Source organism: Maniola jurtina, chromosome 2 (assembly GCF_905333055.1).
Source record: "Maniola jurtina chromosome 2, ilManJurt1.1, whole genome shotgun sequence".
Classification (NCBI taxonomy): domain Eukaryota; kingdom Metazoa; phylum Arthropoda; class Insecta; order Lepidoptera; family Nymphalidae; genus Maniola; species Maniola jurtina.
This window is the reverse complement of record NC_060030.1, coordinates 1,548,166-1,563,510: the sequence shown is the minus strand read 5'-3', so window position 1 is coordinate 1,563,510 and position 15,345 is coordinate 1,548,166. Positions and strand designations below refer to the sequence as shown.

Below are 15,345 nucleotides of genomic sequence, written 5' to 3'. Positions count from 1 at the left end.
TATATTATATTATGCGTGTCTATTAAGTAGTTTGAATAATTTCGCCATAAATTTTTCGTCTGCGAATTAATTAACTGAATAATTCAGTTCTGTTCCGAGAAAAACGTAAAACAAAGCATTTTCCAACATTTTAATTTATGAAAAGGAATTGGGCTAATGCTTTTATGGTGTACTTTTCAACTGCCCTCTTGGCTTTGTGGAGGAGGGCGCGTGCCAAATAGGACGTCTTTCGGCGCACTTGCCCCGCTCTAGTATTTGCAACGCAGATTTAAACAAGCGTAATTTCATTGAGTCATTCAACTGGTGTACTTAACTGGCGCTTCGCTTACGTGATCCAGTCCGGTAACTAGAGCAATGAGCTTTATTGATTCTCTTATATAGGTCGAGGTCCTTCTGAATGGTCTTCTTAATTTAAAATCTCATTTTAGTCTTGATCTCTAGTTTGAATTGAGTTTCACCAGTCTTTTAAGTGGATTTTAGAAAGTTAACAAGGATCCTAAATCTTGAACTGTAATTTAAAAATAGTGTCACACATCACCAGTAGTACCTGAATGTAGGTTATCCTAGCGTCTCTAACTACTTTGGTATTTAAGCTAAAGCTCCAAGCGAAGAAGCGTCGGAACTAATTGTATCTTGTGTGGCACAACCCGAAAAAAAAATCCAGCTCAGTATAATGTTGTGCCTTTGCACAAACATAAGAGCATACAGTACTGATTTTCAGCTGCCATATGCCAGATATGTCAGATAATAGAAAATGAAGTCGACCCTATTTGGGGGTTTCACCGACACCCCTCACTATTCATCCACACATCCCTGGCGAATAGGCAGCCTTATTTTTCTGCAATTTATTTGCGCGTTTCTTTTATTGAAATAATAATAATCAGCAGGGATTCATGAACAGTTTTATTAGTATTAGTCCCTCGAGTATTTTCGGAGCACTTGTTTTGTACTTTAGCATCATCAATGAATCAACACTGGCGCTATCAGGCAGCACAGTGCACATGCGTCATGATGACTGTTGCTTTTATTTCAACAATAAATCAATTATTCATCCCTGTGGCTATGAGCCTTGGATAACCGCAATCTGGAGCACGTCCTATTAACAAATAATAATTTGATTTATTTGCCATTGTTAAGTTATTTTTAGTTTTATCAATTTGTTGATATAAAATTATATTTCCATTGTGGTTTTTTACCGTGGGGAATACTGTAGCTATTTACGTACAGGACTAGTGGTTACCACAATAGATAGCACGATAGCTATTATGCCTCTCTCAACTCACAGCGCAATCTATACTTAATATTATAAAGAGGAAACCTTTGTATTTTTGTATGTTTGTATTGAATAGGCTCAAAAACTACTGGACCGATTTCAAAATTTCTTTTACCATTACTTAGAGGGATTCTTCCGAATCCGTATAGGCTATATTTTATCCCGGAAAATAGAAAAAAATAAATGTCCACCCGTGCGAAGCCGGGGCGGGTCGCTAGTAATAAATATAAGCAGTTTCCATACTAATGTTATAAGTGCGAATGCGCTTTTACCTTCCCCAATTTTAACGGGAACAGAGATAATTTATATCTCGGGTATGGGCATAGGCTACTTTTGTCCCGAAAAATCAGAGTTCCATCGAAGCGCCTTAATCGTTGCTATATATCTTCAGGCCCCTCCCTCAAGTGGTGTGGAAGAAGGACGGACGAACCATCCTATCCTCTCAGCGGATAACGCAGGACAACTACGGCAAGACGCTGGTGATCAAGCGCACGGGCTACGAGGACCAGGGCACCTACACGTGCGAGGTCAGCAACGGCGTGGGAACTGCTCAGACTTACTCCATACAGCTCAATGTTGAGGGTGAGTTCCATTGTCTTTTGTTCATGGCTACATCTCTAGCTCGCTCCTCAAGTGGCGTGGAAGAAGGACGGGCGAACCATCCTATCCTCTCAGCGGATAACGCAGGACAACTACGGCAAGACGCTGGTGATCAAGCGCACGGGCTACGAGGACCAGGGCACCTACACGTGCGAGGTCAGCAACGGCGTGGGAACTGCTCAGACTTACTCCATACAGCTCAATGTTGAGGGTGAGTTCCATTGTCTTTTGTTCATGGCTACATCTCTAGCTCGCTCCTCAAGTGGTGTGGAAGAAGGACGGGCGAACCATCCTATCCTCTCAGCGGATAACGCAGGACAACTACGGCAAGACGCTGGTGATCAAGCGCACGGGCTACGAGGACCAGGGCACCTACACGTGCGAGGTCAGCAACGGCGTGGGAACTGCTCAGACTTACTCCATACAGCTCAATGTTGAGGGTGAGTTCCATTGTCTTTTGTTCATGGCTACATCTCTAGCTCGCTCCTCAAGTGGCGTGGAAGAAGGACGGGCGAACCATCCTATCCTCTCAGCGAATAACGGTTTAAATTAGAATGTGTGGCATTTATTACAAATTTTAGACAGTAAACTATATATTTTACAGTTTTCCCACAGCCAATTCTGTGACCTACGAATATTATCTACACACACACACGCATATATACACACACATATCTATTGGCTGTTTTAGCCTAGCTATATATTATACTTAAATGAATACAATCTACATATTTCAAAATCGGAATAATTCTCTGCTCCATGACTTATGGTTCTTCATTCATGATAGATCAGCATGCTGGTTCGTTAGCTCAGTTTTCAACGACAAATGGTAGTCACCGTGCTCATTTGAGTTACCGAGATCACTGTGGACTTCGAAATTCACATCATAAACAGATGAATATGACTATGAATAAAAAAGTATATTCTTGGTTTTCTGTTAACCAAATTAATATGAAAAGAAAGTGTGCTCCTTAATTTGTATGCATAATCAGACTATATTATCATGGCCCCTATGAATAGCAAGTCGGGTATAATCATGCTCTCGGGCTTGACATGAAATGATGAAAGAATCTATTTATAATTTTTTATGATAGTGTTTTTGGTATGTACTTAATATAATGGAAGAATGTACTTTCCTATTTATTTAAAATACATAATTTGAAATAAAATATCTATCAAACATGGGTTTCGAATCATAGCAAGTTCTGGGCAATTAGATGAGCACATTTTCTTGGAAAAAAAGTTGGTTCTGGATCTTTAATTAAACAAAATTTGTAACACCCCCGACAAGTGAAGGTAACTAGAAGAGAGATGATAACTTTCAAACGGCTGAACCGATTTTCTTGGATTATGTCTAAGAACACTCTCGATCAAGCCACCTTGCAAACAAAAAAAAACTAAATTAAAATCGGTGGACCTACGGCGCCACAGGCAGATACACAGATACACACGTCAAACTTATAACACCCCTCTTTTTGGGTCGGGGGTTAATGAAAGTGTGCCTTTTAATTTGTATACATAATCAGACTATATTATCATGGCCCCTATAAATAGCAAGCCGGTATAATGATGCTCAGCTGGGATCTCGGGCTCGACATGAAAGCGCGGAATAACTCGGTTGCAATGTTGTACGTCCTAGGGCGGGGGTGGAAGCTACGCATTCCAACTATAAAGTAGTTCCCGGACTGTCTTGTTCGATATCCTGGAATTGGATCATAAACATGCCCGGGGACTTGGTATGACGACATTATCCAAGCCTATGGTATGGTATGATAGATTCGTTTTACGATTCAAAAGCACTTGTAAATGTTTATTTGAATATAAAGAATAGACCTAATTTCTATTTCTATGAAGTCTCCACTCCGCAAAATCGTTTAAATAAATAGGGATTCTTGTTTCGACGCAATAAAGTGCAATTCAGCTCGGACAGGCTAGTTTAATGTTTAACTAGAACAAATGGTAGATGCATTTAACGATTCAAAAGTACTTGTAAAAGTTTATTGGAATAAAAAATATATCAATTCTATTTATTCTAACAAAAGCCTCTCTCACTTCTCTCTCTCTTCGCACTCTCTCTTCTTTCTCCTCTATCTCTCTCTCTCCAAGCGTCGGATCACTTGACCAAGTGAGCCACCTCCACCTTTTTACCTGCTGGTAAAAAGCGGGATGTCCCGAATATTCCAAGACGGTTAGCCTCCCTATCGTGGCCACTCGTTGCACGGAGGCTTGGCCGCTCGCGGAAAATTTTCTTCTGAAGTCGAGTATTTTTAGTCGTGAAATTTGAACATCTTTCTCCATGAGAAAACTTCAATAGGCCCCCGTTAAGCGCTATAATTAAAACGTATGATGACTGTGAAAGGTTAACTACAAGGGTTAACTCTTTAGATTTTATGCAGGTGCTTGTAAATGTCTAGACTTATTTATATTACAATGTACGTAGTTCATAGAATTTATTTGTGCAGAGAAATTGCGTCTCTAATGTCATGACCTTTAGAGACTAGTACCTATGGACTTAGTTTTACGTTAGTTATCATTTGTAAAGTAGGGACGAAACTGTAGGTCCGATAGTGCTTACAGGTATATTCCTAGACTAGAATTCATGTTGTCTCTCTAATTTCTGTTGAACAATCTGTTCGTTATCATATTATCTCGCCCAGGCTCCGTACTAATAAGCGAAAGTATATCTAAGACGCAAAGTTTGTAATTTGTTTTTAGGAAGTAATCTCTTCAACTACTGAACCGATTTTGAAAATTCATTCACCAGTAGAAAGCTACATTTTTCCTGACTTGCTTAGGTTATATTTTACTTTGTAAGAAATTAGGGATCCCTACGAAAATTGTAATAAGCTAGCCGTGCGATACCGGGGCAGTTCGCTAGTATTCGATAATTTTATAAATAAGAAAGTCAAAATGGAGTTCAAACTTCATACAAATCATCACGTTTTTCTTTTATTACTCTATTATTCACTTAAGTGGCTAATGATGGATGACAGGCATACGACTGGTCTATTTACTAAACGCCTCCAAGCCGCGGCCATTTAGTTGTGAACGCGTCCGGAAGTGCGACGCTAATACGCTCCAATTGAGTTGAAACGACCGGGCACAGGCGTCCTTATAAGGGCCAAATATTTCGGACAATAGAACCCGCCGCGCGTATTGGTACGTCGGGCATATTATGATGTCATAGTGGGTGGAATTTTTTTCGCTGTACGAGAAATTCTCTCGTATCAGTAAGAATATAAACGAGGAGCTGGCGAACAATATGATGTAATTACACTTCTGATCAATTTTTTTTAATCCGAACGTATTTGGTCCGCTGAATATAAATCTGAACTCATTTCCTAGCAAAATGGAGCTAAAATTAAATCCAAAGTTAATGATTTTCATCAAAGTGGTATAATTACAGTAAAGGTTTAATAGCGTTCTCTCAGTTTTTTGCTCCACCTGTAAATTTCATGCAATTACACCATTTTGCTCGCCGTTTTCTAAAATTACCCCCAAGCCGACGCGGCGCAAATCTGCGGCGTGTGGTATGGTCCCTAAAAGGCCTATGTCTAGCAGTGGACTCTATCGGTTGACGAATGATGAAGATGGTGAAGAATATGAATGACTCATTTCTACCTTATATGGATATGAAATTTCGTGTCTGTATTACTTGTGAAAGCGACAGTTACTATTTATCCTACTTCCAATTAATTGCTATATCCCACTTCTGATAAAGAGAGTAAACCATTATTCCCAGATTTCTATAGAAATTTACTGAAACACGTATCTTCAGAAGTAAGATCTAGGTAATCTGAAAAGAACAGATTCCGTTCATACTCCAAAAAAGAATCTTCGACCAGCTGTCGATGATTATTAGATCAACCCATTAAACATATTAAAGCCAAATTATAGGGTAGCTAAGTTTTTGATTATGGAGTGTTCTATAAAAAAGCTTCGATCTTTTTGATATAGCGTATAAAAACCGCAATCAACTTATTCAGTACCGCACCCTTACAATGCATGATGTATCAAATTTAGGGAGGGTCAATACGTCCACAGTAAGGTCTTTGCCCCGCCATTATATCCGACTTCGTAATATAATCGATATCAATGAATTTATGCAACGCGCTTCGCAATACAAACTCATTGAATAGCTTGCCGATTGAAAGACAATGTCCGACCGGCTTTGAGCTACGTCTACGCAAATTACAGATGCGATCGATCTGTCCAATCAATCTACCGATGTTCCAATCCGATCGGTAAATAGTACAAGTGTAAATTAAAAATTTATAACACCCCCGACAAGTGATGGTTACAGTAACTAGAAAAAAGCTGATAACTTTTCACAAACGGCTGAACCGATTTTCTCGGATTATAGCTAAGAACACTCTCGGTCAAGCCAACTTTCAAACATAAAAAACTAAATTAAAATCGGTTCATTAGTTTAGCAGCTACGATGACACAGACAGCTACACTGATACACACGTCAAACTTATAACACCCCTCTTTTTGGGTCGGGGGATAAAAAGATTTTTGCAAGTGCTTTTGAATCACCAAATGAATTTCCGACTGGTTTGGAATGCTATACCTACCGAGAAGAACTAGCAAAAAAACTCGGCTCTTTTCTTTGCAAAGAGTTATCAGAGCATTTTTGAAAAGCCAAACAATTTTAGCTAATTTACAATGGTGGCAAGCAATGAGCAATGACTCCTTTGTAACATTTGAGCATATCACAGTTGCTGTAGAGAAGTTTAGATATTGCCCGAGAGGCTAGACGCTCAGGTGAAAGTGGTATATGAGAGGCGAGCCAAAGTTGGGGCTAGAAATGGCATGTGTGTAGTCGCTACACTCGTGTGTATGATGTCCGCAACCGCATAATCTCGTTAGAGCAATTGTTTAGTGCTTTGTAACGTTACGCGTCACCACGCTGCAGTAATTGTGTCACGCGAATAAACGCAACCAGGGCTGCCATCCAAGAGGGTGATGAAATTATACATTTCAATTAGGTATTGTTTAACTTGGCTTTGAGCAAGAAATGCGTGTTGCCACGTCCAACAGAACGATTTTCTGACGGTCTTCCTGAGAAAATGAAGTCACGAATTGTCTGAATTCCCAAATAATCTAAAATTGACTAAAGATATTTTCTAAAATACACAAGATTCTCGTCGTCACAAGAAAACACAAAAACTTGCTTTGTACCTGCAAAGTTCAAAACAAAGACCACTATTGACTTGACTTTCAAGACCGAGAGTTTGTTTCTTTAAGAAGCTACTCTCCTGTCTACAATTTGCGCTGAAGGAAAAATTGTTCTTAATGACCATATATTCCACAAGGAGGACTTAACAATATAAGGGTGAACCAAAATCCAAAAGGATATAATCGAATTTCAGCCGTCAATATTTTGTTCGAACTTTTTGTGGCCCCTTTATCATGAAGGAGATTGATCGATGATATCAAAACAAAGGCTTTGTCAACCCTATCCAGAATGTATCGCATGCGACAATTGAGGGATTACTGGATTGCAAGTGTTGTGTGTGACATAAATAAACACATTCCTGTATAAATTGTGTCTACTTTATAAAGTAGAAACAAATCTTGTCACATTCGAGTATATTCAGAGTAGCTTCAGTTTGCCACCACTTGCAGCTCGATTTCATTTTTACGATGTTACGTTTCCTGATTAACTTAAATGGACGTAATGTAGACAAGTAACGGTTGAATCGAGACGAATGGTGGACATTGTAACGAGCAAAGAAAGTGGAATAGTAAAGATTGCTTTGAGCCAACACACCAAAGTCAGGCTTTCTTCTTTGTCAAGAGCTACAATTTCTGCACCACAAAATACAGACGTGTGTTTGCTTTGACACAAAACACAAAATGACTGAACACGGTTTTAGATCCCCTTTCAAGTTAAAGCGTTGTTTAGGAAAAACTCAGTGAAAAGTATGAGGGGGTGAAAATAATTAAGGTGAAAATCTTTCAAAACATTAAGGTGTCACGGTATTATTTAGGTTTATAATCGCATGCGTTGTTTCGAGCACGCAATCACGCTTGTTTAGTGCCTGTTGGGGGAGCCGTAGTCGTTGCAAAGGTTTCATTTGTGAAGTTGAGATGTACTCGTATGGTTAAGGGGAAAACTTTGCCGAAAAACTGTACTAAGCTTAGCTAACGTATTCGCTACCGTCTGCGTAAAAACTTTGTATGAAAAATCTCCATCTTCTCTCCTGAGCTTTCTTATGAGGGCCATAGTTAAGGACCATGTCTCGGAACCATGTGTCATCATTGGCAACACGCAATGTTCGAAGACTTTAGTCTTCAAGCACTGAGGAATTATGAACGAGAAGACATCTCGAAGCTTCCCGAATACTGCCTAGCCTAGTTGGAGTCAACGGTTACTTCTTTCTCGAAATTGAACCTGCCTAGCTGGATCGTCTGTCCTAGATATATCTACATACTCGTCTACAATTTCGAGTGCAGAGCTCTCATCGATTTTATTATCAAGCCGCCCTAATTTCGACCTTATGCATTAATAAAACGAAAGAAAATTCGCTTCATATGTTTTTGTTATTTTCGCGAACATGTGTAAGCGTATAAAATGCTACATTTTATAATCCGCTGCACCGGAGGGTTGCGATCGTATCAATAAAACGAATGGGCCTGAAGCCATAAACACTGCGGGGTAAAAAAGCATTACGTTGCAACGTAAATGTCACGACTAATTTTATTTTAACAGCTTTAAAGACCACTAAGCTTTGAAGTTTGAAGCTAAAGCAATATTATGCAACAACTATCTAAAACTTGCTATAATCCACAAGAAACTGTTGAAATTTTTTTTATGAATTTATAAACAAAGTAATACATGGTTATAATAATACTATATCGTAATACATTTTTGTAGTACCAACACTTTTTTTAAATCACACAAATAACGCCTGCATCTATAAATCTATAAACTAAGTATATTAACAAAAGTTTCTGATATATTTTAAACTCTTGCTCAGATATTTACTAGGAATATGGTAAAAATACTTGAGGAGTCCTGTATATTATGAGAAAAGTTTTATGGTACGTTTATGCCAACCCGTACTGGAGCAATTTCGTTGGTCTAAACTCTAAAGTCTGCCGCATATTACCTATATCAGAAATAGTCGGTCAGAAAACTTTCTGCCCTACTCAAACAAAGAAAATCAGAATCATATGTCCGATCCGGCAACATTCTGTCTAACATATGTACTGTGTAGTCCAAAATGTATCAGAACAGTGCTTTTCAGCGCGCATCCGAATTTCTGATAGTTGATATAGAAGGTTAGCCTAATATCTCACTCTATTGACTAAAGAGTTTTGTCTATGCCAAAAGTAGGATATTGTTTCACTTGTATGGTATTGTAACAAAAATGCTTTTGTCCACAGCCGCACCATTCTTCATCGAAGAACCCCAGTTCCAGAACCTAGCGGAAGGAGAGACCGCCGTCATCAACTGTAAAGCCGGCGGTACTCCAGAGCCCATGATATCATGGGTGCACAACGGCAAACCCATCGAGCAGGCAGAACACAACCCGCGCCGCGTGGTTTCGGCCAACTCCATCACTATCACTGACCTGGTGAAGAAGGACACTGGCAACTACGGTTGTAACGCCACCAATTCCAACGGATACGTCTACAAGGACGTGTACATCAACGTGCAATGTAAGTAGATATAATATCCGTTTATTCTTTAGTATTACAGGAAACTGCTGTTACTAAATAGGTAGTCAAGAAGTAGAAATATGAAGTCTTATGTTGAAATCTATAGAGCGCACTTTTACTGCTTAGACTTAAGTTTCAGTCAAAACCAGACAGATTTACGCCAGGGTTATAGCGCTGTCTCATTTTAACAGTGTCTTAAGTTGGAGCAAAGTCAAACTGCGCTTTATAGATCTTAGCCTTACTTTTGATTATAAACTTATTTCGTTTCAACCATAGACTCAACTCATGCAACTGAGTCTTAAATATCGACAAATTTATATCATCAAACTAATCGTGGTATATAACTCTTACATCTTTTGCCTCTCAATACTTGGGTCGGGTTGAGTTAAAGAAGGTAAAAAAAATCAGTCCCTAAGGCACATCAAGAGGTTGTGTCTCTGATATACATGAGAATTTCCTCGTCCCTAGGAAAATGTTTGAGGCAAAAAACTTAAATATTAATAAAAAATGCTGACTATTCTTACTAATTGCATATTATAAAGTATCATTCACTAAAACCATTTTTAACCTGTGTAGCTACTTAGTTTTCCAAAATGAAGGGCCAAGCATTCGTAATTGATCCACACCACTGCTACTCTCCTTTGTATCACAACGGCAATTAAATAAAGCTTATTGTGCTCTAAAATATCACTTATCATACTCGGATTTATTGCATAGGGGATTACTTAATTGTAACTTCAGACGATCATCCTTTGTAGGAGGTGGTTTTAAATGGTGATTTGTCAGTTTTTATTAGATTAACTGCTTTTAACCATAGCAATAACTGTCAGTTATTGCTATATCAGTTAAACACACTTATTAAATTTGAGCCTGTGGGTTTACCATGTATATTAAGTTTAAAAATTTATATTATGACAAGAAATTTCAGTGTAACTGTAGGTACCTAACAAGATAAGAACATTCTTATCGTTTTTTGATACACCCCCTTTTATTACCAAACTTTGATGCAATAAACATGCAACGATCGCAATTCTTCATTGGCGGGTACTTTTTCATTATTATTGAAAATTCTCAAACAACTTTAGCTAGAGTACCATAAATCAACCATTAAAAATTGCGACGATCCAAAGGACAATGAAACCCAAAGTTTCGTTATTACGTAACTTTGGATTTCATTGTCGTTTGGATGTAGGGGCAAGATATATTGGCAAAAGAGAATGCTACGAGGCCTATACCAGCTGCACTTTTTAGAGTTCCTTACGCAAAGGGTAAAACGAAGGAGCTTTTCAGGGGGCTCCCATACATAAAAAAGGATATGGAAAAAAAATTCTTATTCATGTGGAGTATATCATTGTCCAGAGCTCATTGAGTAGAGTACGAAAATATATATATTTTTGTTATCTTACAAAGTAAAGAAATGGGAGCCAAGTTGTCAGTTTTGGACTATCTTCGTGATGAGTTCTATTTCTAAAATTAGATTATGTACTATGTTGTTAGGAATATGAAACTTCGGTATGACATGTACCATATACTTTAACTAATCAAACAACGAATACTGAAAACAACAATTTATAAAACAAACGAACTATTGTTGTTATGTACTGAACCCTAAAAAACGAGGCCTGACTCGCACTTGGCCGGTTTTTCCTATTTCTTGCCGAATCGAATGAGATTGCGTGTCCCTACCTGCAATGGGTGAATCATAACCCCCGAATTTACCCTGAGGCAATTTTTTTTCCCGGGGTGCGGTTATCCCCGGGGCACAATTTTTTTGTCTGCAGGATCATCCACCCCTGTCAGCTTTGTTAGTTTATCGATTCGATGTCGCGTTACAAATTCGATACATCTACTTGCTTTTGTAGCAAAAGTAGCGGTATTAAGCATAGTCAGTTTTTTTATTGAATTTTGATGATAGAATCTTTTTGTGGAATTAGTGCAGGCTAGTTAAAGTAGATTTGAAGGTTTTTTGTGGATGACAAATTGGTAATTTTATTGTAAGAGGATAGATCAAATTGAAATTTTTAGACTACGCACAGATTTGCTAGAGATTTTAATAGCTAAGGCCTTGATAGCACTAGCGTTTGTGGGGTGTGTGCGCCGCCCGCGCTCCCCAAGCACTTAACCAATATAACAGAAGCAACCGCAGGTCGTGTCCTTAGTTTTTAACTGTTCTTTAATTATAATAATTAATTAATGTGGTTGAAAAAAAGGGAAGCTGCCACTTCCCTTTGTATTTTATGGAATGTACCAGAAAAAAATTTGATATATTTTATTAATTTCAATACAAAGTTCTCTGTACTGATTCATGAAGTTTACAAAGTATTTAACATGCTTTACATTTGTTTCTGCTGGAATCTAGATAAGAGATATTCTAGCTAATAGATTGTACCTACATAGTGTACTTGTCATAAAACGGATATTACATGAATTAACTGCATTCAAGAATTTTAATAGTATTATAATTGTCAATAGTAAAGTTGAATCACGTACTCGCGTACCAGTTCAGGGTTATTGTTTATATTTACAATGTAAATCAAAGGATAACGTAATATACTCATTACTCCTACTTTAACTAATAACCTCGTATGACTCACAATTTTCAATGGACTGATCCTTTACGGTATTAATCTACTCTCAAATATATAAACTTTTTCATTGAGATTAGAATAATATTTATACAGAAATTTTACCGGAGCTAATGTTGACATGGCTGCTAGCATCTCACTTTTCTGTGATCGCGGTCAAGGGCTAATTTATCGGAATAAGTAAAGGTTGCAAGAAATTGTGGCTTCCTCACACGACAGGAGCGAGAATAAGTATAATAAAATATGCATAGGTAGGGTAGCTGTACACTGAAGCCACTAAATAATGGCATCCGTAACATTTGGAAGATTGGGGTGTAGGCGTGCGACGGGCACGCAGAAGCCGGCTGTGCGGATGTCTTAATACATCTCGCATATATCATTTAGGCTGGGGCAAAACTAGGCCTCTGTTGAGGTAAGGTATCTACTTACAGATATTGCAGAATTATAATGTAAATAAAACTAATATAATAAAATAGTAAATAGCAAGAAACAGTTAAAAATTATTTTGCTATAATCCGCCAACAGAAAAAATCTGTATGGTCAAACATGCAGTTACAAGCTAAGCACCGCTTACCTCCCCAACCAAGCAATAAAGCCAAGTTCCCAAGCAAGCACTGCCACCACCACTCACATGCACCACCACACAAGACTTTTCCACTACTCTCGACGCACGTTTCGCCCCGACACCGGAGCATCCTCAGGAGATTTTGACTTTACAATGCTGTATTGTCAAGTGACGTTCTAATTAGAACGTAACTGCATGTTTGACCATACAGATTTTTTCTGTTGGCGAATTATAGCAAAATAATTTTTAACTGTTTCTTGCTAAATATGAACTTCCGCAAAGTAACGCCTGATTCTATCCAAAATAGTAAATAAAAATTCTTCTGGATTTAAAGACTTATGTGCTCTGCAAATTTAGGCATTTAGTCCAAAGTTAAGTAAGTGATAAATGCGTTTAAATTTTGAATTCGTATTCAGTTATACAAACCTATATTCTACTCTTAAACCACCAAGGCTGCAGCGTCCCTGGTAGACTAGTTATAACATAACCGTATAACATTACTAAGAACCTGATCTGAGATGAAAATCGGTCCGGTACGGAATTCGCGAAGAAAATTGTCGCAGACAAACAAACAAAAAGATCTTTTTCCTCAAACGCATATACCTACCGTCTCCGCTCGGACGTGGGCAAAAATACAAAAGACTTAGATCCAATGGAAATATTGCATTAAAATTAAATGATTCAATCCTAGCAGTGAATTTACTTTACTATAATTAATATTAATATGTCACTACCGGTTTACTTCATTCAATTCGTTTGTCCTTCTTCTAATTGCTCTGGTAATTGGACTAGAATCTTAGGCTGTTAAATTTTGATGAATGGTCTCATTTTCTGAATAAAAAGCCACGAAAGACGGCTTACATTTCGTGAAAACTAGCACTGGAATTATACAAAATAGACTATGATGAATGGTCCTCCTAAATTATCTTCTCAAGATTAGAGACAAGAACAGATAGAAGTTTCCGGAATACTTTTCGTGAAGAATTCTTGAAATGCTAACTGCCTTTCGTCAGATTGAACTAGAGGGCTGGGGGAACTCTTGGGTTTGATATGATACTGATTCGACGACTGAAATATTAGGCTATGGTGACGTAAAATCATAGAAAAAATAGGGCTACATTAGGTTTTTCTTATTTTTAGGGTTCCGTACCTCACAAGGAATAACGGAACCCTTATAGGATCACTTTGTTGTCTGTCTGTCCGTCCGTCCGTCGTGTCTGTCAAGAAAACCTATGGGGTACTTCCCGTTGTTGTAGAATCATGAAATTTGGCAGGTAGGTAGGTCTTATAGCACAAGTAAAGGAATAAATCCGAAAACCGTGAATTTGTGGTTACATCACAGAAAAAAAAATCACAATGATTTTCAAAGTAAGATAACTATACCAAGTGGGGTATCATATGAAAGGGCTTTGTAGTTGTACATTCTAAAACAGATTTTTATTTATTTTTATGCATAATAGTTTTTGATTTATCGTACGAAATGTCGGAAAAATACCCGAGTACGGAACCCTCGGTGCGCGAGTCTGACTCGCACTTAGTCGGTTTTTTAAATAAATAATCATATCTACTTGCAATGTATAATAACGTTAAATCTATGTTTTTTGCAGCAATACCGCCAGAAATCAAGGAAGGTCCGGAGAACTTGACGAAAGTGGACGGATCGGAGGCGGTTCTCAAGTGTCGAGTGTTCGGCGCGCCCAAGCCTATCGTCAGGTGGATGAGGGACGACGTCGATTTGACTGGCGGCAAGTGAGTATTCAATAAACTAGTGTAATATAATAAATAATATAAAATAGTAACAAAAGTATAAATTAAAAATTTATAACACCCCCGACAAGTGAAGGTTACAGTAACTAGAAAAGAGCTGATAACTTTCAAACGGCTGAACCGATTTCCTTGAATTATAGCTAAAAACTCTCGATCAAGCCCCACCTTTCAAACAAAAAAAATAAATTAAAATCGGTTCGTTAGTTTAGGAGTTACGATGCCACAGACAGATACACACGTCAAACTTATAACACCCTTCTTTTTGGGTCGTGGGTTAAAAAATAAAAATAATAAGTATTCTAATAAAAGTATTAAATAAAAATCGGTCTGCGTTCAAGAACTTTTCGATTTGAATGCATTACCTTTTTACCATCTAACTACACGCCATCGTCACCCCTAACGTAGTAGACATTCTATTGTTTTGAGTGCAATAAAATCTTCTATCTATCTATATGAGTAACCGAGATGTAGTTCCATCTTTCTATCGGTTGCCCCATGACACCTCATGTCTTTTTCAATTTAAAACGTTATGTAATTTGTCAGGTACAACAAAACCCCGGATGGCGACCTGGTGATCCCCGACGTGTCGTATACGGACGTGGGCACATACCAATGTTACGCCAAGAACAAGTTTGGGGAAAAGTCTGCTTTCGGCTCGCTCACTGTGAAAAGTAAGTAAAACAAGAAAAATATATAAACTAGATGATGCCCGCGACTTCTACACGCGGATGAAATAAGGCTTTTTTAAAACCCGTGGGATAATGGATGGACCTTTAATTTTTCGGGATAAAAAGTTGCCTGTGACAATTTCCGAGATGCAGGCTAAGCTAACTCTGTGCCAAATTTCATCTAAATCGGTTAAACTTGTTGGGCCGTAAAACACT

The 15,345-nt window shown here is 38.1% G+C and overlaps 1 protein-coding gene across 4 annotated transcripts in view; it reads left to right on the top strand.

Annotated features, from left to right (window-relative positions):
• The window catches only part of LOC123873415 (neuroglian), a 59,540-nt gene that overhangs the window by 26,698 nt on the left and 17,497 nt on the right, over positions 1-15,345 (top strand). For 3 of the 4 annotated variants that reach the window (XM_045918262.1, XM_045918281.1, XM_045918269.1), the window contains 4 exons: positions 1,665-1,855; positions 9,269-9,544; positions 14,302-14,443; positions 15,005-15,132. In XM_045918262.1, the coding sequence (XP_045774218.1) occupies positions 1,665-1,855; positions 9,269-9,544; positions 14,302-14,443; positions 15,005-15,132 (737 nt within the window). Of the gene's footprint in view, positions 1-1,664; positions 1,856-2,134; positions 2,314-9,268; positions 9,545-14,301; positions 14,444-15,004; positions 15,133-15,345 lie in introns of those variants that run through there. The other variant, XM_045918276.1, reaches the window with a different exon arrangement.